The sequence below is a fragment of the Opisthocomus hoazin genome, chromosome 2 (genome assembly GCF_030867145.1).
Source record: "Opisthocomus hoazin isolate bOpiHoa1 chromosome 2, bOpiHoa1.hap1, whole genome shotgun sequence".
Classification (NCBI taxonomy): Eukaryota; Metazoa; Chordata; class Aves; order Opisthocomiformes; family Opisthocomidae; genus Opisthocomus; species Opisthocomus hoazin.
The window spans coordinates 72597882-72623794 of NC_134415.1; the positions used below are offsets into that span (position 1 = coordinate 72597882).

At 41.9% G+C, this 25913-nt stretch overlaps 1 protein-coding gene across 18 annotated transcripts in view; it reads left to right on the plus strand.

Annotated features, from left to right (window-relative positions):
• TRDN (triadin) overlaps positions 1 to 24572 on the plus strand; it is a 255762-nt gene extending 231190 nt beyond the window's left edge. For 17 of the 18 annotated variants that reach the window (XM_075414134.1, XM_075414122.1, XM_075414125.1 and 14 more), the window contains one exon: positions 21398 to 24572. In XM_075414134.1, coding sequence (XP_075270249.1) covers positions 21398 to 21540 — 143 coding nt within the window. In that variant the 3' untranslated portion in view covers positions 21541 to 24572. Of the gene's footprint in view, positions 1 to 8443; positions 9684 to 21397 lie in introns of those variants that run through there. The other variant, XM_075414137.1, reaches the window with a different exon arrangement.
• Positions 24573 to 25913: the final 1341 nt, after the last annotated feature.

A 25913-nucleotide genomic window follows, 5' to 3' on the forward strand; every position in this document is an offset into this window, starting at 1 on the left:
GTGGTGATTGGTTTATTACCTTAAGGTCGCTTTATTGCTGCATAAAGTACTGCTATTGAAGCTGACCATTTGAATGCAACTAGATCAAAGCAGCTGAGCAAAAATTTTAAAGAGAAAAGATATTATGTCCTTTCTCAACATAGAAACATAGATCAAGCAAGGAACCATTAATTGTCATAGCTGTGTCTCTGAAATTAACAACGAAAAAAGTAATACTATCCTTCAAAAAGTTTATATTAGAGATTATTTTTTTTCTCACCACAATTCAGCAAATTGTCACTAATCCTACTACTGTATTTTCTGGACATAAGAAAAGGGATCATTGGGTGGAAAATAATAGAAGGAACTGGCCCTCTGAGAAGTTTCAGAATCTTTTGTACAAGATCTGTGCTCATCCATTTACTAGACCTGTGTCTAAGGAAGGTATTCTCGTTCGGTAAGATTTTCCCGGGTGCTCATCACTCTGCAGTACAAGTGCTCAGCATGAGAGCAGGATGAGCTGTGCACTAAGGCTGCTTTCCAGAGAATTTGTGTAAAACTGCATCCGTTCTGCAGATTTGCAGGAACGTCTCAACATTTCATGTTTGTTAGAATTGTGAGGACCAAGGCTGCACATGCAGGCTTTCCAACAACTTTGTGTTGGTCATTCCACTATTCTGAAGTTGACTTTTAAAGAAAAACTTGGAGACTAAATCTCGGCAGGCTTTTCTAACCAGAGGCACACTGTGCATTAACAAGAGGTGTACTTTATAGAGCTTGGTGAAACAGTGCTAAATGCTCGAGCAGTCACTTATTAAGAACTAATGTGACCTTGATTTAATTTAGTTTAACCTATCTTGAAATTGAATTGATGAAAATTTCACTGAAGTTGCTTAACTTCTGAATGGCTGCCCACACAACACTTTCATATGGCCTAATTAATCAATTTTTAAAGTTAATTTGAATTAATCTTCCTGAATTTTTCTACATTGAAAAATCCTTGAAAGAGGGAAATATCTGACATAATGTGGTAGCTAGGTAAAATACAAATTTTATGGTCTGGTATGAAGCTGATTAAATGTCACTGGAAAATTTCTTTTAGTTTGCAATTCAGTTTTGAAACTTGAAATCTCTAAATACACACCACAAATTAAAACAATACATCAGCTTTTGTGCTAAAATAGATAGCCTATCTGCATAGTGACATTGTAATCTAAATTACAAGTTACAGACATTCTATTTAAGTGCCCAAAGGGTAAGTTTTCTCTTTTGAGACAAAAGAACGTCATGGGGAGAATCTTTGGGTTCTTGCTGTGTCTTCTACAGGAGGACATCTATCCCTAGCTCTGAACTAGTCTCCTTTTTTTATCTTTGGCTATATTTGGTAATTCCATTACCTTACATTGAGTTTACTTGTTGTGAAGATTTGTTTACAACTGGGAATTACTGGGAGAGATTCTCAATCAGCTTTGCATTATGACAAGAGTTACTTGGACTCAATGTAAAGTCCACCTGCCCAGTAAACAATTGTAAGTTTTTACAGTAACCAACACAGTGACAAAAGAAGGGTTGATTCAGTTCATTTTCTATGTAGCACCTAAATATTAGCTACATGTTACTAGCACTTACACTTTACTAGCTCCTTTAAGAACATTTTCTTAATGTTTTGCAAACTTTAGCTGTGCCGCTACTGTGAATGTGTTTTATAGACCACATTGACAAGGTTCTAATCTAAAAGCTATGAGAGATATATCCCAAAGATTAATGAGCGGAGAGAGTCCTTGTCAATCAACAGTGAAAACCACTCTTAAAAATACAAGGTCAGACCCAAGACAGTATTTTAGAAGATTTTAACATCCCAAAGAGTCTGTCAAAGAGGTTCCATAAAGCCTAAGGTTTTCACATTCATTAAGCACAGAACTTTTTGGCCCCTACATCTCTGGTTTTGAAACATGTAAAATTGCTGGCCCAGTACCCAGTTCCTACAGAAACTTCATTAGGATCCAGAAACTTGCTTGACAATTCCTGACTGCCAGATACACTTTGGCTACAACTAACACATCAGCAACATCAAGCGCTTGACACAATGCAGCTGTGATTACTTTGCTTCTAAAATGGTGATGACAGTGATACTTTCTCTATCCTTGTGTATCATAGAATCATAAAAACATGAAATTTCTTGAGTTGGAAGGGACTCATAAGTATCATTGAGCTGAACTGTCTGCTCCTGAGAGGACTATCTAAAACTAAACTATATGACCAAGAGCATTGTCCAGATGCCCCTTGAACTCTGACAGGCTTGGTGCCTTGACTGCTTTCCTGGCGAGCCTGTTCCAGTGACCGACCACCCTCTCATTGAAGAACCTTTTCCTAATGTCCAATCTGAACTTCCCCTGATGCAACTTCATTCTATTTCCATGTGTCCTATCACTGATCGCCAGAAAAAGGAGATCGGCACCTCTCCCTCCACTGTTCCCCTTGAGGAAGTTGTAGTCTGCAATGAGGTCACCCCACAGTCTTCTCTTTTCCAAACTGAACAAACCAAGTGACCTCAGCCGCTCCTCGTAAGTCTTGCCCTTGCGACCTTTCACCATCTTGGTCACCCTTCTCTGGACACACTTTAGTAGCTCAATCTCCTTCTTGTATTGAGGAACTCAATACTGCACGCAGTACTCAAAGTGAGGCCACACCAGTGCAGTGTGGAGTGGGACAATCACCTCCCTCAACCAGCTAGCTATACTGTGCTCGATGCACCCCAGGACACGCTTGGTCCTTTTGGCTGCCAGGGCACACTGTTGACTCATATTTAACTTGCCATCAACTCAAACCCCCAGGTCTCTTTCTGCATGACTGCTCATCAGCCTCTCATCCCCCAGTTTGTATGTTTAACAAAGATTACCCTACCCCAGGTGCATAACCTGACACTTGGTCTTGTCAAATTTCATACAGCTGGTGATTGCCCAGCTCTCTAGTCTATACAGATCTCTGTGTAAGGCCTCTCTACCCTCGAGAGAGTCCGCAACTCCTCCTAATTTAGTATCATCGGCAAACGTACTTAATATACATTTGATTCCTGCATCCAAATCATCTGTAAAAACACTGAAGAGATCAGGCCCTAAAACTGAGCCCTGAGAAACCCCACTGGTGACTTCCCGACAGCCTGATGTAATCCCATTTGTTGTAATCATTGTGTACTCTCCAAGGGGTTTAGTTGACTCTCTTTCAGAGCTCTCTTTACCTGGAGAGACTCAGTTTTATATCTTCCACTTCCCAGGAGGGCACTAGGGCTACTGAGTTAATAATTTGGGTGGAAGACCAGCTGCCTGTTCCTCTTGAATTTGCGTAATTCCAGAGAATTGCTACTGGAGTGTCACAAACGTGACTTCAAATGTAGGTGTTGTCATTCGAGCTAAACCATGTTCAAGGTGCCTGAAGTCCACTCTAAATCCTGGTCCACAAACGTTACTGGACCTCTCCCGCTACACTTCATAATGTACCCTCTGAGCTTGGAATGGTTGTTTACATCAAAAGGGAATGAGAAAAATTCTACCAGGGAATACACTAAGCGAAAACTTAAACTCCAGGGAGAGATCCCAAAAATAAAGAGGAATTTTTCATTAAAAATAGAAATTGGAGGATGAGCAGAAGTTGAGAATGGACAAGGTAGTTGAAAGTTGGATTTTTTACAAGTAGTTCATTAAGTGATTACTTCTCATACTGATTTGCCTACCAAATTATTAGAGGCACACCTGTATTTACTGTAAAAGTAGGGATAAATTGGTCTAACTAAACAACATATGAGGGTCAGAGCCTATGGAAAAAAAAACTATGAAAAAAAATTACAATTTTTTAGCATGGTGGTTTGGATCCAGTAATGAGAATCTGATTTGCCTAACTTTGCAAAATGAATCCAATTAGTAATGTTATTTATGCCTGTTGGACAATGATTTCATTCCCTTCCTCTTCACTGGGTCAAAACATTTCACTAAAATTAAACTAAATGACTCCAAGCATTTATAAATATGTACTAAATTTGTGCCAAGTCAAATTAAATATATATCTCAGTATAATTCTCTGAATTATTTTGCCTCAAATGAAATATTAATAACTAGTATCTTATGGTTTCTCATTGCTAAGCTGCCTTTGCCCTTCAGTTTGACTGGTATACCTTCTTAAATCACACTGCAAGAAAAGAGAAGAAAAGTACGTATTATGTATCTCCATGACATGTCTCATGGAAGTAAAGATCTATATAAAATGTAATTCTTCAACAGTTTTCTGAGTCAGAGATTATTTATCTTTGTTCCAGATAAATGGCCATTTCTTCAAATCCCTCTTGAACCTTAGGAAAGTAATTCCTCCAATGTCATATTCTTTTTGTTCCAATGGGGACATGGCTTAGAGGGCAGAGCAACTGTCTCACTTTTTTGTCAACATATATTTTGTTTTTAACATTTATCAGCTGAAAAACAGGCATCCTGAAGTTGGAGTGAGTTCATGATTCCAAATTATCATCAGTGTAGTGAAATCCAGTGGACAAACCATAATCTATTGTTAATCAGTGAGACCAAAAACTGACAGCAGATGCTGTGAAATATTTTAAAGAAGCCAGCCTATTGAGCTCCTACAGTTTCCTTCTGGTTTTCCTTGTTCCTAGAACTGTACAAATTCAGGGTGAAGAAGACTTTCTAATTTAGGTTCATTTTTCATTATAAGTAATACACAGGCACAGATTTGATCCTCCTAATCATAAGCACTTAAATAAGGCCATATTTGCACAAGCTCCATGGTCAATGAGAGAAGAACTTCTCCAACGCGTTAGTCACCCTCTTCAAAATCTGGATTGCCTCCTATTATGTCATGTGGCTAGAGCTAAATCCAGCAGGTAGTGCCTTGAGAGTCTGATGTTAAGCAGGGTGAGTTTGGGCCTATCAGAATTCATCAATAACATCGTTCAAGCGCTATCCGTTTCCTGAGTTTTTATTGCCATAAAGCAGTGCTGCTGCTCCCAGTAGAAAAGCTCTCACTGAGGAAGATAAATGTGTACACATAATACTACAATCATAAAAAACCCTTATTTAATAATTATTTCTTTTACTATGATAACTGAAACAAAGAAAGCACTTGCATCATTCAAATACCAGCTTCACTTTCATTAGTTGCTTCGCTGATATTATTCACTGATCCTTTTCCCTCCTCTGTCTTCCTCTCTCCTCCCCTCCTCTCTCCATCCCTTGCCTTCACAGCTGAATGAATATCTGTTATTAACTTCCAGTTACTTGGTATCTATTCTTGTTAACATAAGAAGATCCCTGATTGTTTTTACCTTCTTGTTTGGTTCTATATGTTTTTTGTGTGCATAAATGTGTTAAAAGTTTAAACCGATCTTTTAGTGACTGAGAGTTCTTTAGAAACAATGATTTTAATGCAATATGTTGTAATCACATTAGTTGGACCTGCTGGCCATAGGAATGAGTCAACAGAGACCGTGTCACATGAACATGCCTAAGGTACATGATCAGCACACAGTGCATCCTGTCAAGAGAGTGTCGTGTTTATTGAGCAATAGCAGTAAAATCCAGTTCTATATCGTTGCCCACCAAACACCACTGCAGTCTGAAGTAATTACCACTGCAGACTGTGAAAAGTTCCAACAGATTTTGACAGAATTTGGATCAGGCCTGCATTAATTTCTGGTCCTTCTTAAATATCATTCCTTGAATGATTCATCTGTTTGCTCCTGTGTTTCACTAGTAAAACACATAATGCCAGGACAAGACTCCTTTGAAAGCTCAATGCCAGCAAAATTGTAAAGACTGTGTACTCTGATCATTGCTATGCTGTGTTGGAAGTGTCCGTCTTACCACGTATGTGTCTCACTGTTACATCTTGCATGGTTCTACTGTCTAACAAAAAGGATTTTTTAATGAATTTTGGGGGAATGTCACACTTTGGAGATATTCACACATCTATGTGAGAGTTACGCAGTTTATGTGCAGTGACCATAACATGGAATAGAAGACTTTTCCCTTGACATACATCTTATTTATCCATTACGCCTTCTTACTACACAATGCAAGAGCCAGTTAGCAACATACAGAATTTTTACTCCTTTAAATGTTTGTTAGGTGTCATCTATCACATTCAAGCTAAAACACAGACATGATAGGTTTCTCCTTTTACTGCAGAAATTGGTTTTGTTGGAATAAAGATGTCATTCATTGAGCTTTGTTGTTGTTTCAAAAAGAGCACTGACTTTGATAAGTAACAAATCATAACTGGTGTTAACCAGTTCTGGTCTTGGGATCTTGTATATGTTTTTACTGTTGTGAATTTTTTCCCCTCTAATATATTAAATACAACCAGAGTGACCTTTAGTGCTATTGACTTGATACATTTACAACATCCTTTATATCAAGTGTTATTGAAGACATGTTCTACTGACTTTGTACTGATACTATTTTTGTCCCACTGATTGAAATACTGATAAAGACTGGTTTCTTTTGTGTATTGAGCAATTTTCCTGAGTGAGTTGGGATCACAGACACTCATAAGCAGTGAAACAATCTTATGGGTGTTTCTTGCTCACCGTTGAGCACTATTTTTGAGAGAAAGTGTGTTTATTATTTTGAAGTATATTTCACCTTCTCCAGACCTTGCAGTCCCACAATTCTTGAAAAAGAGCCATTAAGGAGAACATGCAATCTGAGTTCTCACGGCTGTAATAACAATGTTGTTGCTAGTATTTAACTCTGCTACTCAAACACTTTTAGTACTTTTTTATTCAATAGCTTGTTACTTGACAGACCCCCTGCTAAAATTAATATGAAAACTTGGATGGTCTTTACAAAGATGAGTAATTACTTGAATTATATCACAGACAATTTGAAAGTAGCTTTGAGAGCTACTTTCTGACATCCTTCATTTTCTTTCTTTTTTCAAGACACAAAATAAGATCCAAAAGAAACATCCCATTGGGACAATTTCTTTTTTTCCCTGTCTACATTTTGTCTATAAAATGCTATAAAAAAATCATTTTAAGGGGATTTTTTTAGATATATGGATTTGATATAAAGTGGTAGTGATATTTCTTCCTTATGTTTAATGGACGTATAAAAGTTTTCTCCTCTGCTTTTCCCCCTTCTCCTTCCCATTAAGCATTGTACTTCCTGAGAATTGCAGTAGTGTGGCTGTAGAGCATGCTCAATATTAAGAAAGGAGCTGAAAAGGATTTATCAAAAAAAGATAAATATAATTTTTGAAGCAAATGATGTTGTTTTGAATAGCCAATATCTAAACATGGACCATGTTATGAATTTAAGGAATCAGTATTTGATCTTCTGCCTAGTCCCTCAGCATTCAGCTTTGCTATTAGAGAAATGGTTTTTAATTGTCAGTCACAGAGTGCCACTAAGCACAAAGACTTGCATACTTGTTTTAGAAAGTGTGAAGGCAAAAATTTATGACATTTAGCAAGGATTCCACACCACTTCACTTCCCTATCTGCCCCTGTGCTTTCTCTGGTCAGTTTGTCATACTGTAGTTTTACTGACATGTTAAGGAAAAGAGCTCAAATTTTTTTACAGGGAAAGGAGCAGAGCAAGGGGGAAAGTACCTGCTTGTCTTCCTTGCCTTTTAGTAAGTGAAAAAAATTTCAGCTCCGCAGTTGCTGGAACAAATTTTCTTTGTTCTTGTGTGGTTCAATATTGATTGCTGAACCAAAAAACAGTATGTACATTCCTGAGAAGCAATCAGAAAGAAATGAGTGCAGTTGTTAATACTTTCCTCCTACTTACAATTGCTTACTAATTAGTTGTTTCTAATGCTATGATTACCTGAATTTTTGTGCTTTGTTGAATTGTTTAATTCTATTAGGTAAGCCTGTAAGTGAAGAAATTTGATTCAAACTAGATAACACTAGTAATAAAAATTATTTCCTCACACATTCCCTGTAATTTTTCCCTAATACCAAAACTGCTATTGCTAAAAGCTATTGCTTTTTAATGAATATTTTATTTGCTGACTTTCCTTAAAACCAGCTATTCAACAATAGTAAAAATGGGACTTTAACCGTTATAACACATAAACAGGAATGCCTTCATATTCTTTAGGATTAGCAACTTTTATTCTGCTCTGATTTTTCTACTCCTTTTCCTTATAAGATTAATTTTAAAAAAGACTATAGTGAAAAAATACATTTTTGTTTGTTTTGATCACCATAATTCCTTAAACAAAACTCCCATTTATTGCTTGAGTAAGCACTTGAATGGTAGTTTGGCATTTTGAATGGTAGAAAGCTATACCTAATTAATCTTCCTTAAAATTATGCTAAGTTATAATAATTCAAGAGAAGCTTTGATGATAATTATCACAAGGTCCCTGGACATCCTTGGAGTTTAAATGTGTTCCCAACCAGACAGCATACAGCTAAAGCAGGAAATTAAAACTGTTTTTCCCTCTTTAGCCCCTGAATTACCAATTCCCAAACCAGACATGCTGCTTAAATGGAGTTAGAGCCTATCATCCGTTGGAAACTGTGGATCAATGGCCTGGAAGCCAAACTCTTTTACAGCACCTTGACTTTCAAGATCCATCACGTGTCTAAGGATGGAGTGTCCCCATACTCATCACTTTTCTTAAAGAACTACTTCAGCTAAATCGACACAGAAAAAATTCCAAAATAGATTACTCAGGATACAAGTGTCTGTACAGGCAAAAATATGCAGAGTGAAAATGAACAAGTCAGTGCTTACCTAGCACTGAGATTTTTAGTGTCTCTTCCACTACAAGGTTCTTATAATTAGCAGACAGATGTTTAATAGTCTGTGTCCTGGTGACCTGGCTTCTCATGAAAATCTTTCCCCGTCCATATCTGTCACAGGAGAGTCCCTGGTTGAGGACCCCTTTATTCCCTTTGTGTGGAATGGTAACATATTCTCACTTAAAACTCCTCTCTTTCCCGGCAATTCCTTAATACTTCTCTTGGCAGAGAAAGACTTGGGATCTTACTGTCACTTCGTCAGTGTCTGCTTTCTCATGTTTCAGAAATGTAAATGGCTGAGTGTGAATCTTTCTGCCCATACAGTAAATAAAGACTGTTACCCAATATCAGCCACCATAAGGCAAAAAACTGTAACCACCTGTTACGAAATATTCAAACCTGAGTGTGAAGCTTTCCCATATATTAAATCTAATATTCTATGCAGATTTACATAAATGGATGGTTTATGCCATATACAGGTGGATTTAACTCTTTACTGCTTTTACCAAGGAAGAGACACAGAGTAATCAGTCTATTTGGGATGGTAAAGGACTTGTGGATGACACCATAACAGTATCTGTAGGGGATATGAGAGATCCGCATGCCTTGAAAATTAGATCTGATTCTGGAATGTATTTGGACTTCCATGAGCCTGTCTGCTGGTTCTCAGCCAAGTCATATTTAAGCTGATATCTTTGCCTTGTGTGAATATGTGGAAATGAAACAGCATCTAAAATCACTGTTTAACGATTCCAACAACCTTATGACTTTGGGATTGTATTTGTTCTCTGGTGTCTCATTCATTACTGGGACTTGTGTCAGCTAGTTGCCTTTTACCTGTTACCTTTTCCATACAATAAGCTTGATGAGAACAATTAACAATGAATAGTATGTAATTTGCATTCTGGCTCTTTAAATGTTAAAATAAATCCTCAAAGCCAAATTAACAGTCTTTGAACAATCACAGCAGTTGGGGAGGTGGACTGAAAACTGACTCAACTGCCAGACCCAGAGGGTGGTTATCAGTGGCAGGAATTCCAGTGGAGGCCAGTAGCTAGCAGGGCAACCCAACGGTCAATATAGGTTTTACTTAACAGTTTTGTTAATGATCTGGATGATGCAGTAGACTGTACCCCCAGCAAGTTTGCAGATGACACAAAACAGGGAAGAATGGCTGATACTATGGAATGTACTTTGCATTTCCTTTTGACCAGACCTGAACAGCTTCACACAAACCCTGAACCCACAGGGGTTGTTTGTTTCTCTGCCTTTTGGAACTCATCTTGGCTGTTCTCACTCCAAACGGATTTCCATCCAGGCAAAAATCATTTTAAAATATCAAAAATAATTTCAGAGATTTCTCTTTCTTTATGAGGAAAAAAGTGCCCTTTCACAAAGTGAAAAACAAAAAAGCAAATACACTCTCCTCCAGCCTTTCAGAAACAAATTAGTCTTAGGTATCAGATGAACTTACATAACAACATTAAATGCAATTTATTAAAAAAATATTTATACATTTTTCCAGCATAGGCTTTTTTTATTTCCTCAGTAATACTCATAGGGAAATTACAGTAACTATATGCATTCTCATAAACTACCTCCAAAACAAAAGCTTAGGGCTTTTTTGTCTCTGCTAACCTGAAAAAAGACATCTAGTGTTAAACCACATGTTTTACTCCTACTTTTATCTTTTTGGGGTAACATTGGCCCTGAAGATACGAGACAATGCATTGACAGTGAGAACCCTCTTCGGCTTGAAAGACACATTCTGCATTCACATTGAATGTGGGAATTATGAAGGCAGAATAGGACATTTTTAGTCTTCTTTGCATGCCAAAACTCAAATTGTTCTCCTGGTTATGGATTGTATCATAACACTGGTGCAGATACTGATACAGACACAGTTCCAAAGACATTGCTATCCTTTGAACGAAGTTTTTAACTGCTTGTTTTGCAGTTGAGGTTTGCATGATAAAGCAGCCTAAGAAGGACAACATGAAACAGAAATGGTGAAAAAGAACATACCAAAAACTGTCATTCTGAAACCATTTCATCCTGCATAGACTTAATATACAGACAGCTGACTTTGGTTTGCTTAAAAAGTTAGAATATGCTAAAGACAGACCACTCAGTTTACAGAAAGTGTGAATCTCATCAGCAATAAAGAAGACAATATATAAGATACTTACCAGAAAATGTATAAATAAGTAAAAAAAATACAACAGACATTTGCAATATGTCTACTTCAATGCTCTGGTTGCTTGATTATATAAAAGACCCATCCCAGCAAGGCATGATGATGAGATTTTCTTTTATAAATGAGTAATTTTGTACTGGCAGAATCCACAAAGACCACATGGAATAAAAGGCCTTTTTTAATAGGCCTTAAAAACGTCCTCTTTCTGTACCTGCATCTGGAAGCATAACACCTTGCTTAACAAATCTTGTACTCTAATAGTAGCTACTAGATCTCACATATCATACAATGTACCAAAATAGTTCAATATTTTAGCAAGTTAACCTGCTTAATTTACTGATGTATAAACATTGTCTTAATATGAGGATAAATCCATGAAACATTGTGCTTTAGTTCATCTAAATCCCCCCTGAAAAGAGAAAATTGAAGAAAATGGGGAACTTTCATTTCAGAGTGAAATATTTCAGATTCATTCCAATGCCATTCCAGTTAAAAATGTGAACAATTTTTTTCACAAATATTTGTAGAATTTCCATAGATTTTAGAAAAGTTTCATTGAAAAGTTTTGAAAATCAAAAGGTAGAGTTTCCAATTCTTGTGTCAGATGTCACTTGTTATTTACAAAGATGCTTTTGGATATTTGGATATTTTAAATACTTTACTATAGTTTGTTTAGTATAGATGAAAAAAGCATTTGCTTTTTTTAGTATACCCTTCCCTAAGATGAAAGAGTCGACGAAGAGCTTTGATTAATTCTTTCATGGGCTTTGATTTTTTTTTTTTTTTTTAAGCAGAATCTATATCTTCTCCTTTTGTCAGTAAGCTTTTCTCCAGTGAAAAGTAGTTACAGCTAAATTTATCGATGACTGTAGCCTTGCCTACACCTCTGTGTTCCAGCCGCTTGGCCACAATCTCTTGACACAGCAACGTCCATTTTTCTCCTCAAGCTCTTTGCTTAAGTTGTACATCACCTATTGTTTCTTCCAGTCACCCCAAAAATCACCTGACCCAGGCACTTTGCTAGATTAGCGTTAGTATTCTACCAAGGCGGACTACTTGTTTTGCTTGAGCAGTCAAAATCTCCACCACAGATTCCCATCTCAGTCTCATCACCTTTGACATGAAAGTCAGATGTCTTCTGCTCTCAACATTGCACCTCTAGCCTCCTAGGAGACTGATGCTTTTTGAAGAAAAGATTTTTCATACCAAATGTTTTGGTTTCGGCTGCCGCCGGCAACAAAAGCGCCACGCGGCCACCCCTCCCCCCGCCGGCGTGCGGAGGAGAATGAAAAGAAAGAGGCAGAAACTGGTGGGTCGGGATAAGGGCAGTTTAACAGAACAGCAAACAGAGGGAAACAAGAACAACAACCATACAGATAAGGAGAAAACACAACAACGAACCGTACGACCCAGAGAGCCGCTCTCCCGAACAGCACTGGCGCCGCGCCCCCCCAAGCCGCGAGAGCGTTCCCGCCGCACCGCCCCCCCCACCGGAACCCAGCGTGACGTCACATGGTATGGAATACCGGGCTCTGTTTGGCCAGGTGGGGTCAGCCCCCACCCCCCGGCTGTGCCCCTTCCTGGAGTCCGGTGAAAATTAGCCCTGTCCTGGCCAAACCCAGGACATTATCCACCCCTTATTCCATACCATCTACGTCATGCCCAGGTCCCCCATTGTCCAGTTGATCACCACCACTTCTCCTGTCTCCAGATATCATTCCCTTAGTGTATGGATCATCACTCTAAAGTGTCCATTGAGTTCATTTTATCCATGACTTCGGGCTCCATCTGTCGTAATGGTCTTCCGTGGCAGGAGAGGTGATGTGTGGTGATGGGCAGTCACTTGCTGCATCCGGAGCTCACGGCTGATGTATCTGGTGCGGCCCGTGCCCACAGTCTGCAGGAGATGTTGATCTTGATGAAGTTGCTGGATGCCAGTTGTTGAAAAACCAGGTCCAGTTCCATCATTGCTGTGCTCTGCTAGGTTTTCATCGAAAAAGTCCATCGTTCTTTAATCTGGACCATTCTTACTATGCTACTACTGGTACAAAATATAACAATTATAACAGTGATAACAGACAGTGACAGGGTTATTTAACAATTAACTTTATACAATTTATTTATGGACTATTCTCACCCAAAATTAAATCCCCATGAGGTACACATCGGACTTCCCCATCCTTCTGCATTACCCACCAGGTACACCCAGGTCCTTGAGCAAAAGCAATCCCGCAGACGGGCTTGCCTTTGCCCGAGGCAGGACTAACGCAAACCGTCTTCCCTAATATGTTCCGCATGTGCACTACAGGGACTTTATCCCCTTCTACGGGGCGCTGAGGTTTTGACTGGGCAGGACCAGCCCGGTTGGTGGACCCTCTGGTGTTAACCAACCAGGTGGCCTTTGCTAAATGGGTATCCCAGTTTTTGAAAGTCCCACCCCCCATTGCCCTCGAAGTGGTTTTTAGCAGCCCATTGTAACGTTCGATCTTTCCCGAGGCTGGTGCATGGTAGGGGATGTGATACACCCACTCAATACCGTGTTCTTTGGCACAGGTGTCTATGAGGCTGTTGCGAAAGTGAGTCCCGTTGTCCGACTCAATTCTTTTGGGAGTGCCATGTTGCCACAGGACTTGTTTTTCCAGGCCCAGGATGGTATTCCGGGCGGTGGCATGGGGCACAGGGTAGGTTTCCAGCCATCCAGTGGTGGCCTCCACCATTGTGAGCACATAGCACTTGCCTTGGCGGGTTTGTGGCAGTGTGATGTAGTCAATCTGCCAAGCCTCCCCATATTTATATTTTAGCCATCATCCTCCATACCACTGAGGCTTTACCCGCTTGGCTTGCTTGATTGCAGTGCATGTGTCACATTCTTGGATAACCTGTGCAATGGTGTCCATGGTCAAGTCCACCCCTCGGTCACGAGCCCATCGGTATGTCGCGTCTCTTCCTTGGTGGCCCGAGGTGTCATGGGCCCACCGAGCTATAAAGAGTTCACCCTTATGTTGCCAGTCCAGATCCACCTGAGCCACTTCAATCTTAGCAGCCTGATCTACCTGGTGGTTGTTTTGATGTTCTTCAGTGGCCCGACTCTTAGGGACATGGGCGTCCACGTGACGGACTTTTACAGCCAACTGCTCTAGCCGGGCAGCAATATCTTGCCACAATGGGGCAGCCCAGATAGGTTTGCCTCTGCGCTGCCAGTTGTTCTTCTTCCATTGCTGCAGCCACCCCCACAAGGCATTGGCCACCATCCAAGAGTCGGTGTAAAGATAGAGCACTGGCCACTTCTCTCGACTGGCAATGGCTAAAGCCAGCTGGATGGCTTTCACCTCTGCAAACTGGCTTGACTCACCTTCTCCCTCGGCGGTTTCGGCGACTTGTCGTGTAGGGCTCCATACAGCAACCTTCCACCTCCACTGCTTCCCCACAATGCGACAGGACACATCCGTGAACAGGGCATACTGTTTCTTATCTTCTGGCAGCTGGTTACACAGTGGGGCCTCTTCAGCACGTGTCACCTCCTCCTCTGGCGATGCTCCAAAATCTTTGCCTTCTGGCCAGTCCATGATTACCTCCAGAATTCCTGGGTGACTGGGGTTTCCCATTCGGGCGCGCTGGGTGATCAGAGCGACCCACTTACTCCACGTAGCATCGGTGGCATGATGCGTAGAGGGGACCCTCTCTTTGAACATCCAGCCCAGGACCGGCAATCGTGGTGCTAGGAGCAGCTGTGCTTCAGTGCCGACCACTTCTGAAGCAGCTCGAATGCCTTCATATGCTGCCAGAATCTCTTTTTCAGTGGGAGTATAGCGGGCCTCGGATCCTTTGTATCCCCGGCTCCAGAACCCCAGGGGTCGACCTCGAGTCTCCCCTGGTGCTTTCTGCCAGAGACTCCAGGTTGGGCCATTCTCCCCGGCTGCGGTGTAGAGCACGTTTTTAACATCTTGCCCTGACCGGACTGGACCAAGGCCTACGGCATGAACTATCTCCCGTTTATTCTGTTCAAATGCCTGTCGTTGCTCAGGGCCCCATTCAAAATCATTCTTCTTCCGGGTCACGTGGTACAGAGGACTTACAATCTGGCTGTAATTTGGGATGTGCATCCTCCAAAAACCCACAACACCCAGGAAGGCCTGTGCTTCCTTTTTGCTGGTTGGTGGAGACATAGCTGCTATTTTGTTGATGACATCCATTGGGATTTGACGGCGCCCATCCTGCCATTTTATTCCCAAAAACTGGATCTCTTGAGCAGGTCCCTTGACTTTACTTCGCTTAATGGCGAAACCGGCTTTCAGAAGGATCTGAACTATTTTCTCCCCTTTCTCAAAAACCTCCTCCGCTGTGTCGCCCGATATAATGATGTCGTCAATGTACTGCAGATGTTCTGGAGCTTCACCTTTTTCCAGTCCAGTCTGGATTAGTCCATGGCAAATGGTGGGACTGTGTTTCCACCAGTGGGGCAGTCGATTCCAGGTGTACTGGATGCCCCTCCAGGTGAAAGCAAACTGTGGCCTGCACTCTGCTGCCAAAGGGATGGAGAAGAATGCATTAGCGATGTCAATTGTAGCGTACCACTTGGCTGCCTTTGACTCCAGCTGATATTGAAGTTCTAGCATGTCTGGCACGGCAGCACTCAGCGGTGGTGTGACTTCATTCAGGCCACGGTAGTCTATTGTCAGTCTCCACTCTCCAGTAGACTTTCTCACTGGCCATATGGGACTATTAAAGGGTGAGCGAGTTTTGCTGATCACTCCTTGACTCTCCAGCTGGCGGATCAGCTGATGAATGGGGAGAAGGGAGTCTCGGTTGGTACGATACTGTCGCCGGTGCACCGTTGTGGTCGCGATTGGCACCTGTTGTTCTTCAACCCTCAGCAACCCCACAACGGAAGGATCCTCTGAGAGACCAGGCAAAATGGACAGCTGTTTAATTTCTTCCGTCTCCACAGCAGCTATGCCAAAAGCCCACCGATACCCTTTGGGGTCCTTGAAATACCCTCTCCTAAGACACTCTATCCCAAGGATGCACGGAGCCTCGGGGCCAGTTACAATGGGGTGCTTCTGCCAGTCCTGCCCAGTGAGGCTCACTTCAGCCTCCAGTACACTCAGCTCTTGGGACCCCCCTGTCACTCCCGAAATGCAAATGGACTCTGACCCTTTGAACTCTGATGGCATTAAAGTACACTGTGCACCAGTGTCCACTAGAGCTTTATACTCTTGTGGATCTGACGTGCCAGGCCACCGAATCCACACCGTCCAATAAACACGGTTGTCCCTTTCCTCCACCTGGCTGGAGGCAGGGCCCCTCTAATCCTCGTCAGAGAATTTGCTGCCCACCTGCTGTAAAAATGACTTGAAGGTCCCCTCCAGAGGATCGGAATCAAGGTCAAACTGTCTGCCTGGTCTGGAGAGCTGGCTTCTGGAAACTGGAGCAGCATTTTTCCTAACAGAATCCCCTTTTGTGATTGTTTTACCTCGCAACTCACGTACTCGTGCCTCTAGACTTGAGGTGGGTTTTCCATCCCACTTCCTCATGTCCTCTCCGTGGTCACGCAGGTAAAACCACAGGGTGCCCCATGGTGTGTAGCCTCTGTACTCTCTCTCCTGAGCAGAGAAACGCTTGCCCCTAATAGCTGAGATGCGGGCCCGCACAGATGGGGAGTAGGACATATCCTCTTTGAATTGCTGGAACTGTCGGGACAATTTATTCACAGCTGAGACAAGGGAGGAAGAGAGACTTTCCTCATATTGGCGGAGTCTGACAGCCATCTCATCCACTGTTGGTGCCTCTTTACCTTTCCAGTTTACTACTGCCAGTGAGTTGGCATATGAGGATGGTGCGCTCCGCACAAACTTCCTCCACATAGATGCTGTGCACTGGACTTCATCTGGGTCTGTGGCTAACTGGTCATCATCTGGTTTGTTATAAACCAGCTCCCGCACAGCTAATTCCCTCAAGTACTGAATACCCCTTTCCATATTGGTCCACTTGGCAGGATAGCATACAAAATCATCACTGAAGGGGTACCTCTCCCTCACCCCTGAGAGAAGTCTCCTTCAGAGGCTGAGGACTTGTTCCTTTTTCCCAATGGCCTTGTCAATGCCCCCATCCCTGGCCAGGGATCCCAGCTGCTTGGCTTCCTTGCCCTCTAACTCCAAGCTGCTGGTCCCGTTATCCCAGCACCGCAGCAGCCAGGTGACAATGTGCTCGCCAGGGTGGCGGCTGAAATCTTTCCGCATGTCTCGCAGCTCGCCCAGGGACAGGGACTGGGTGATGATCTCTGTCTCTATCTCCCGCGATGACCCTGGCTCATCGTCATCCCTCCCGGAACCATCTGCTCTCTTTGCGTCTTTCTTTAGTTTTACAGGGGCGACTGCTACCGGCACAGGTTGGTCATTGGGCTCAGCCACGTTGCCTGCAGGTGGAGCTGGGGCTGGAGCAGCTGCTGTGCCTGCCAGGGAAACCGAGGCAGACCCTGCAGCTGTGGCAGCGGCGGTGCCGGTCTGGGGGGCTGTGACTGCCTGCTGGGCTGGAGGGGCTGCAGGGCCGGCTGGGGGGGCAGCGCCAGTTGCAGCACCTGCCGCTTCGCTTCCCCCCCTTTCCCCTTTAAGGCACTGAACAGTGTTGAACATGGCTCGGTAGGCATGGGCCAGACCCCAGCACATTGTGGTGATCTGCGTCTCTCTGGAGTTCCCAGGGTGGCAGCACACTTTTTGCAGATATTTTACCAGATTGTCCGGATTCTGTATTTGTTCAGGGGTGAGTTTAAAACACACCGCAGGTGCCCACTGCTCTAGACATCTGCCCATGCTGTCCCACAAACCCAGCCACTCACAGCTATCCAGCCCCGGGGCAGGTCTCTGCAGGATGTTCTTAACGACTTGCTTAACCCTAAACAAAACCCAGAACCCGTTCAGGAGGCATAACAAAAGGAGAGTTCGGCCCTGAGCATCCCACGGGTACTCAAAATTCTCAAAAGCATTTAGGACCAGCCTGAGGAAGAGAGGGGGGGCGAAAGAGTGGGGGAAGGTATCCCCTTCGGTTTTCCCCACAGACTGGGTTTGATTATTAACAAAATCTAAGACATAGGATCCGAGGTACGGAAATGACCGCAGTGCCGCATGCAAATACAAGACTAATTTCATGCACAGTGATGTTATCATATCATAAGTCGATATCGTACAGTACAGCAAAATCATCATCTTAATCCTTTTTCCAGTGATGATGAACAGCATGGCAATAAACACATACTGCAAATAAGGCTTCAAAAACCACAGCCATCTGAACAAAGTCAGCAACATTTTTACTGGCGACTATTTAACTAACACAGAAAAATGCCTATAACAAAATTTAACAAGATCTAAGAAAGCAGTTTTAACACCCGCTGCTCAGCCCTGCCGTTATCCCTGCCCCACGCTTGGGCGCCAAATTAATGTTTTGGTTTCGGCTGCCGTCGGCAACAAAAGCGCCACGCGGCCACCCCTCCCCCCGCCGGCGTGCGGAGGAGAATGAAAAGAAACAGGCAGAAACTGGTGGGTAGGGATAAGGGCAGTTTAACAGAACAGCAAACAGAGGGAAACAAGAACAACAACCATACAGATAAGGAGAAAACACAACAACGAACCGTACGACCCAGAGAGCCGCGCTCCCGAACAGCACTGGCGCCGCGCCCCCCCAAGCCGCGAGAGCGTTCCCGCCGCACCGCCCCCCCCACCGGAACCCAGCGTGACGTCACATGGTATGGAATACCGGGCTCTGTTTGGCCAGGTGGGGTCAGCCCCCACCCCCCGGCTGTGCCCCTTCCTGGAGTCCGGTGAAAATTAACCCTGTCCTGGCCAAACCCAGGACACCAAGAAAAGAAAACCTTTTTTTTTTCCCAGATGTTTCTTTTTTCAGTGTACCTACATTGTGCTTTTGGGGTTCTCTAGCAAAAAACAAGCTCAGCTTGCAGCTAATTTCAACACCGAAAGTTTCACCACAGGTAGTTAAATATGGTAACAAATTAAGTTACTGGAATTCGAGTGTTATGAAAGGAAGTAGCAGGCAAACTTAATAAAAGTCATTACTACGGTCCCTATCTCTCCTGAGTTTCTTCTTTATCCTACATTTTCCTGATATTTTCTGAAAAAGGATGATAAGTAACAAGCTGTATAAACATTTGAATGTCACTTCAAAATGTTGCACTCAACATAAATACATATTATCCAAACAGAGCTCATTTCATAAACACTAAAGGCATCTCAGAAATAACACAATCAAGGGTGATCTTTAGCGTTACACATTCCAAATACACATAAATTTTAGAATTTTTTTCAAAATAATTATTTTCTGTGCCTATTTTTCAAATTTAGTATTACGGCCCACCATAATTACTTTGCGGCTGTTGGCCAAGTTACAAAAATCTTTCCCTCCATGAATTTAGTGGCTTTTAACAATACATTGTAAATCAGATTTTTGGGTGAAATTGTTGCAGTGGCCAGTACTACTAGTGACTTTAGAATGATGATCAGATAACATCTCTGAAAAATGCTGTGCTGTCAGGCATGCTGGGATTACAATATATAACCATGTTTAACGCACTTGTAAGTAAGTACCTATGTAAACTATTATGTATCAGGACTTTGTGAATGCATGTAAACAAAAAGAGATAAATTTTTGCATTCTGATTGCATGTGAAATACAGGGGGACATAATCTTTTTTTTACCCTTCAGTAAACTATTTATTGATATTTATTTGGGCTGGAAAGTGCATGATGCCCCATTTGCCTTCTTCATAAAGAATAGAGAGTTATTGACTTTTTTATTTTCATTTTTATATCCATAAGAGGAATATGCAGAAATATTTTCTATTTAAACAGTTAAAGGTAACTTTTTAATTGGCAGCTGTCTTCCTGTAAGGTATTTCTGTTTGTCAAACTGGCACCAACAGGGATTAAATTTTAGGCAGTTATGTGTTTGCTTTTTAAAAAAAGGAGATCTGATTGACAAATCTTTGATAGGGTATTTTGGTGGGATAACTTTTTTTAATCACAGCAGGATTTATGGCAATATACTGGTTTTAGTTAGCTTTACTCACAAAAGTAACCTTAGTTCAAGGATGGAATAAATCTATTTGCTGAAACTATAACACATCCCAGAAACTTTCTGTTCTTGTCCAAATGCCACTGTAAAATGGCCAATGATAGAGGACACAGCACATCCACACCATGCACCTAGTCTGTGGCTTGTCAGGCCTCACAGAGGAACCTTGGTCTGGGACATTTGGGCTGTAAGCTGTAGTCATGGGAGATGTTTTGTCTCTGTTTTCTGAAGAAATCTCAGATTCATCTCACAGAGGAACATCAGAAATACTGAAAATTTGGGGGACAAAATTGTTTCTTAGAGTGTAGTGGAAAAGAAGCAATTCATTTGCAGAAGGATCTGATTTCCAAATCCTTGTTCAAGTGTGCTTTTTAGATAACAAAGACTCAACATTTGCATGAGTGGGGCAAGAAGACCACAGAGGTTAATATAACTGGATTGAATATACTAGCTTTTCTGACACACCATGCTGTGTTCCACCATTTACTGTGGCTTGGAAGTCAATAAATAAATGCTACGCCTCAGTTTACGAGACAGGGAGCCCTGAAGTCCATCTCAGACGAGAATTGTCATAGGGAACAGCTGATTTTTTTAATATGGAATGTAGCACAGAAGAAAGAAAAAGTCATCAGAAAATCAGTTCCATGAAAACTAATGCCAACATTCCTCCAATCATTTTCCCAAATACATAACTAATAGTTATCATTTAAAATCTTGTCAGTGTTAATCTCAGAGTGCAAAACTCAGGTTTTGGAATAAATTAGGTCAATCCCCTCTGTGCTAAATTATGTGTTCTTGAAAGTTTTTAAAACATAATGGAAAAAAGTGTGACTGCACAGGCTAGTGCTGAAAAATCAAAAGGGAGAAAACTTCCCTGATTGTGAAAAACTAGGAAAGAGGTACCATCATTTGTGATCCCTTTATTCAGAATAAAAGATCATTCATTTGAAGCCTAATAAAATATGTCGTTATCACTATTAGATGTGAGTCCTTCTGGAACTCCTCAATGTATCTAATAGTGGTTGTGAAATCTAAAATCAGAAAATATGTGTGTGAATTTTAGGAGCTTCCATTCAGTTATCCCGAAAGGCAAATATTCTGGGAGACGTAGGAGAATAACACTGAGAGGAATAATGGATTTAGCTGTGCAATTGTCAATAATTTCTCATCTTGTGCTACAAAGAAGTCTCATTGAGCCTTTTCGCTAAAATCTTGTTGATATGTGGGACCTGGCTTGTGATCACACTAGAGATTTATGCTGTTATAACTCACTTAATGGGAATGAAATTATACTGAAGTTTTCTGAAAGAACATAGAATAGACTCATCGCCCCAGATTGGAAGCCATAAGCGTTAACCACCTCTTCCTTGTTTTCCTAGCTCCTGTCCGCTACTTTCAATGTGTCTTCCTAAATGGACCTAATGGATTTGGACTACAATTTCCCACTAATCCGCCTTCAAACAAGGAAGAAAAGACTCACTCAAAGACTTCCAAGAGAAAGACAAGGAAACCAGGGCAGTAGAGAAACTGAGTCCTGTGATCACTCACATTTTGCACTTTAACCTTTCTGCTGAGGTCCACAGTAGTTATAACGGTATTTGTCATCGCAAGAATGTGATCCACTTGGACACATGTACCTGGAAAACGTTTCCATGGGGCAGAGGCAAAACAAGCACTAATGAACTGTGTTTGACAAAGGTAGAAATGTAGAAGTGCCCTGTTTCTCGTGGAAAGTCTGCAATGCTAGCAAAGTGTTGACCTGATTGTGTGTGTGAGCGTGTATGAGTGTGTTTTCCTGCCTCTTTTGCTATCCTTATTTTTCTTTACCTACCTGCCTCAGCATTGAAGTGAGTCTGTTTTCCATCTAATCTTATCTAGAAAGTGAAAGGTTGAATAGCTCTTATATCAGCAAGACTACCTGCAATCCTAAATCATTTCTTCTTAACGTTCAATCAAATTGCTGACAGGAAAAAGCCTCACTAAGTCATGAAAATGTGCTCTGTGACTGGTGCTATTTTTATGTCTCATTGACCACTGTAGCCTGAAGCTCACACTTGCTCTTAGTGGCTCAATATACTATCAGTACGTTGACTCCGCAAGTCATGTTAATCATGAATATTTCTGTTTAACTTAAAGCAGTAAAAGCATGGTCTGTTTGCCCTGTCTGTTGGCAAAATACAAACTCTTCACTTTCTAAAGCCCAAAGAGAGCAGAGAAAGTGAAACATCATGGCAAAGTTGAGGAAAACCAGTGTTTTACCAACATAGAATCATACGTTGGAAAAAACCTCTAAGATGATCAAGTCCAACCGTCCACCCAACACCACCATGCTTACTAAACCATGTCCCAAAGTGCCACATCTACATGATTTTTTGAACACCTCCAGGGATGGGGACTCAACCACCTCCCTGGGCAGTCTATCCCAATGCCTGACCACTCTTTCAGTAAAGACATTTTTCCTAATATCTAATCTAAACCTCCCCTGATGCAACTTGAGGCCACTGCCTCTCGTCCTATCGCTAGTTACATGGGAGAAGAGACCAACACCTGCCTCATCACAACCTCCTTTCAAGCAGTTGTAGAGAGCGATAAGGTCTCCACTGAGCCTCCTCTTCTCCAGACTGAACAGCCCCAGTTCCCTCAGCTGCTTCTCAGAAGATTTGATCTCTAGACCCCCTCACCAGCCCTGTTGCCCTTCTCTGGACATGCTCCAGCAACAGAGTGTCCTTGTAGTGAGGGGCTCAAAACTGAACACAGTACTCGAGGTGCAGCCTCACCAGTGCCAAGTACAGGGGCATGAAGATCTCAAGAAACAAATGGAATAACTTTAGCACTTCTACTTTCCTCCTGTGGATAAATTAGATTGACTCACAGCAAAGACCATATAAGCAGGGAATATATCAGCCAATCATTTGCTATTAGCATAAATCGGATGAAAAGCTATGAAAAGCTCATGAAACTAAACCAACCAAAATTTCCAGTAGGTAAACAGCCATTTTGATGCAATCTCAGATCAGTGAACAAAAAAAAAAAAACAACAAGAAAGAACACCAAACAGAAGCATATGAAATAATCTGGGTAGCTGATTTTACTAGATGAAATGAAAGCACTTCCTCACAGTACATTACTGTTGATCACTTATGGACGAGAACTGGAAGTAGACCTGCCAACTCTCAACCTTCATTTGTGCATTTCTCTAGAAATAATGGATTTTTTGCCTGAAGAAAGACATGGGATGGCATTTGATCCATGTGAAGGCACATGTCTCAAAACTGGTATCTCAATTGTCTGTATGTCTGGCAAGGTAAATAGTCACTCCTTTTTGCAAGCTGCTATTTGCATTTCCTTACTATATTTTTGCATTTGATCTGTCAAAAGTACAGCAGTGATCTTAGTTACATAGTTACCTGGTGAAGCAGCATGATGCTCTTCGTACAATCCGGCTACTTGTAGAGTCTGATCACATCAGTAACTATATACTGTTGTTTTATTTTTAGCATAGTTCAAGATAACATCAACCCCTTCCCCCAACCCCACCCCTCTCCCTGTTGACTCATTCTTGCCTTAATCAAATAATTGACTCACATTAGTTTTGGACTACTGAGTCTTTGACAGGATAATGCAATTCAGAAAGCCTTGCTGTTACACTGCTGGGGCAGGTTCGTACTCTCTGATTACTGGTCATGGCCTTATCTGAGCTGGGTTCCTGGTCTTAATGCGCTCTCATATTGCACAGGTCCTGTACTGAAAAAACTGTCATTGCAACAAGCAGTCTAGACAGTGGTTTCTGGAAAGAGGTAGGAACAGGTCCTGCCCTTGGAGTAGCTCTCCCCACCCAGGAGCACACTGCAGATAAAACCGTTCATGGTGAATGCCTCCACAGTCACGTGTGAAATCTGGTCTGTAGGTAGAGCTGCCAACAGAGAACATTTAACAGTAAAATGACAACCTTTAATTTTCTTTTGGTGGGCCTTTTTATATTTCCAGTGACATTTTTTCCTACTCAATTTGTGATTTAGTGCATAATATTAAGGCTGTTTTTGCCGTAGGATTTCACTGTGACAGCTGTCTTAAAATGAGATTATAACATTCTGAAAATCAGTTAATTTAATTCAAGATTTTCACTAATTCCAATAATCAGTACACAATTTTAATATACTGTAAGCTGTTGGTTTTTTCATCTTCTTTTGGCAAAATAAATTTTTTTCATTACAGTTAGCCTTAAACCTTTCTTCCCATTTGAGTTGAGAGATGACAAGAATATGTTCCAGATCTCATTCCCATAATGTTTCAATTAGATATCTGAAAGCTTTGGAAATAAATCATTGAATAAGTGATATAAAATCAGTTTTATTGTTGTTTCCTAATGTCAGTCATTGCCTCGAAGAACAGGAGAAATAGGTCCACTCTCAAAGTGGCAAGCATTTTTCTCTTTAAATTCACCTGGAAACTGTAGAGAAATTACTTGAATTGCATGGTTTTACTCAGCCTGAATTATTGCAAAATTATATGCTGTTTGTCATCGATTTTGGAAAATAAAGAATATAGACCTTGTTCCAGTCGCTGTGATGTTTTCCTGTGAATCGAAAAGTAGAGAACAAGGCTTTACATTTGTAAGTTTTCTATCCCTGAAAAGTATATACAAATCTTCTGAATATAAAGATGTGGTATTTCTTACAATTAGGATGGAAAAAAATGAATTGTTTGGCGTTGAATTTATTCCTACTGAGCTTTTTACAATACTTATCTTAGCTAGGCTTTTTACAGATTTTGTGGATTACACTCTGACATATGAAAAGCTAAATGATTGCTCCAGTCGTTCAAGGTAGGACTTCATCTGTACCAAAATCACATAGAATCATCAAAGCAGTTATTTAAAATACAGCTGCACAACTAACACAGACAAACCTGTGATCTTCAATGACTTAGTCCAGACAGTTGGGAAAATGACCACCAAGTAACTGAAAGAGTAAAAATGGAGAGATCCCCCACCCTGTAGGAACTACAGCTTGCCCGTATCAGCAACTGCTAAAACAGGTGACCTGGTGCAGGAACCAGACTGCAGCCTGAAGACAGCACAGCTGCAATCGTGCAGCTCTGCGCTGGGATGCAGGAGCCCCGTGCCCCATGGAGTTTGGTGAGCCTTCCCACGAGAGAGGCTGGCCACTCAGCAGTTTGGCTCTGCAGGTAGACTGGCATCTCTAACACCTTCTTCTCAAAAACCTGCACCTTTCTCTGAGATGCTAAAATCCTGCTGAAGGCAACAGGAACAACAGAATGAAGAACAGCCATGAGCAGGTTGAAAGCTTATGGGTAAGAATCGGAGAGAGAGGCAACAAAGGGAACCTAGTGGTTGGTGTCTACTACAGGCAGCCAGATCAAGAGGAGCTGATAGACGAAGCATTCTTCCTCCAACTCCAGGAGGCTTCACGCTTGCAGGCTCTCGTCCTACTAGGGGACTTCAACTACCCCAACATCTGCTGTAAAAGCAACACGGCAAACTGTAGGCAATCCAGCAGGTTCCTAGAATGCATTGAGGACAACTTCTTAAGCCAGGTAATAAGCACCCCTACCCAAGGGGATGCGATACTACACCTGGTGGTCACCAGTGCGAGTGAGCTCGTTGGCGACGTCAAGATCGGAGGTAGCCTGGGCTGCAGTGACCACGCACTAGTGGAACTAACGCTACTGAGGGAAATGGGAATAATGAAGAGCATAGTCAGGACCCTAAATTTTAGGAGGGGAAATTTCCAGCTCTTCAAGGAGATAGACAGTCAGAAGGACTCCCTGGGAAACGGTCCTCAGGGACAGGGGAACAGAACAGAGCTGGCAGCTCTTTAAGGATGTATTCCACAGAGCGCAAGAGCTCTCGATCCCCAAGTGTAAGAAGTCGGG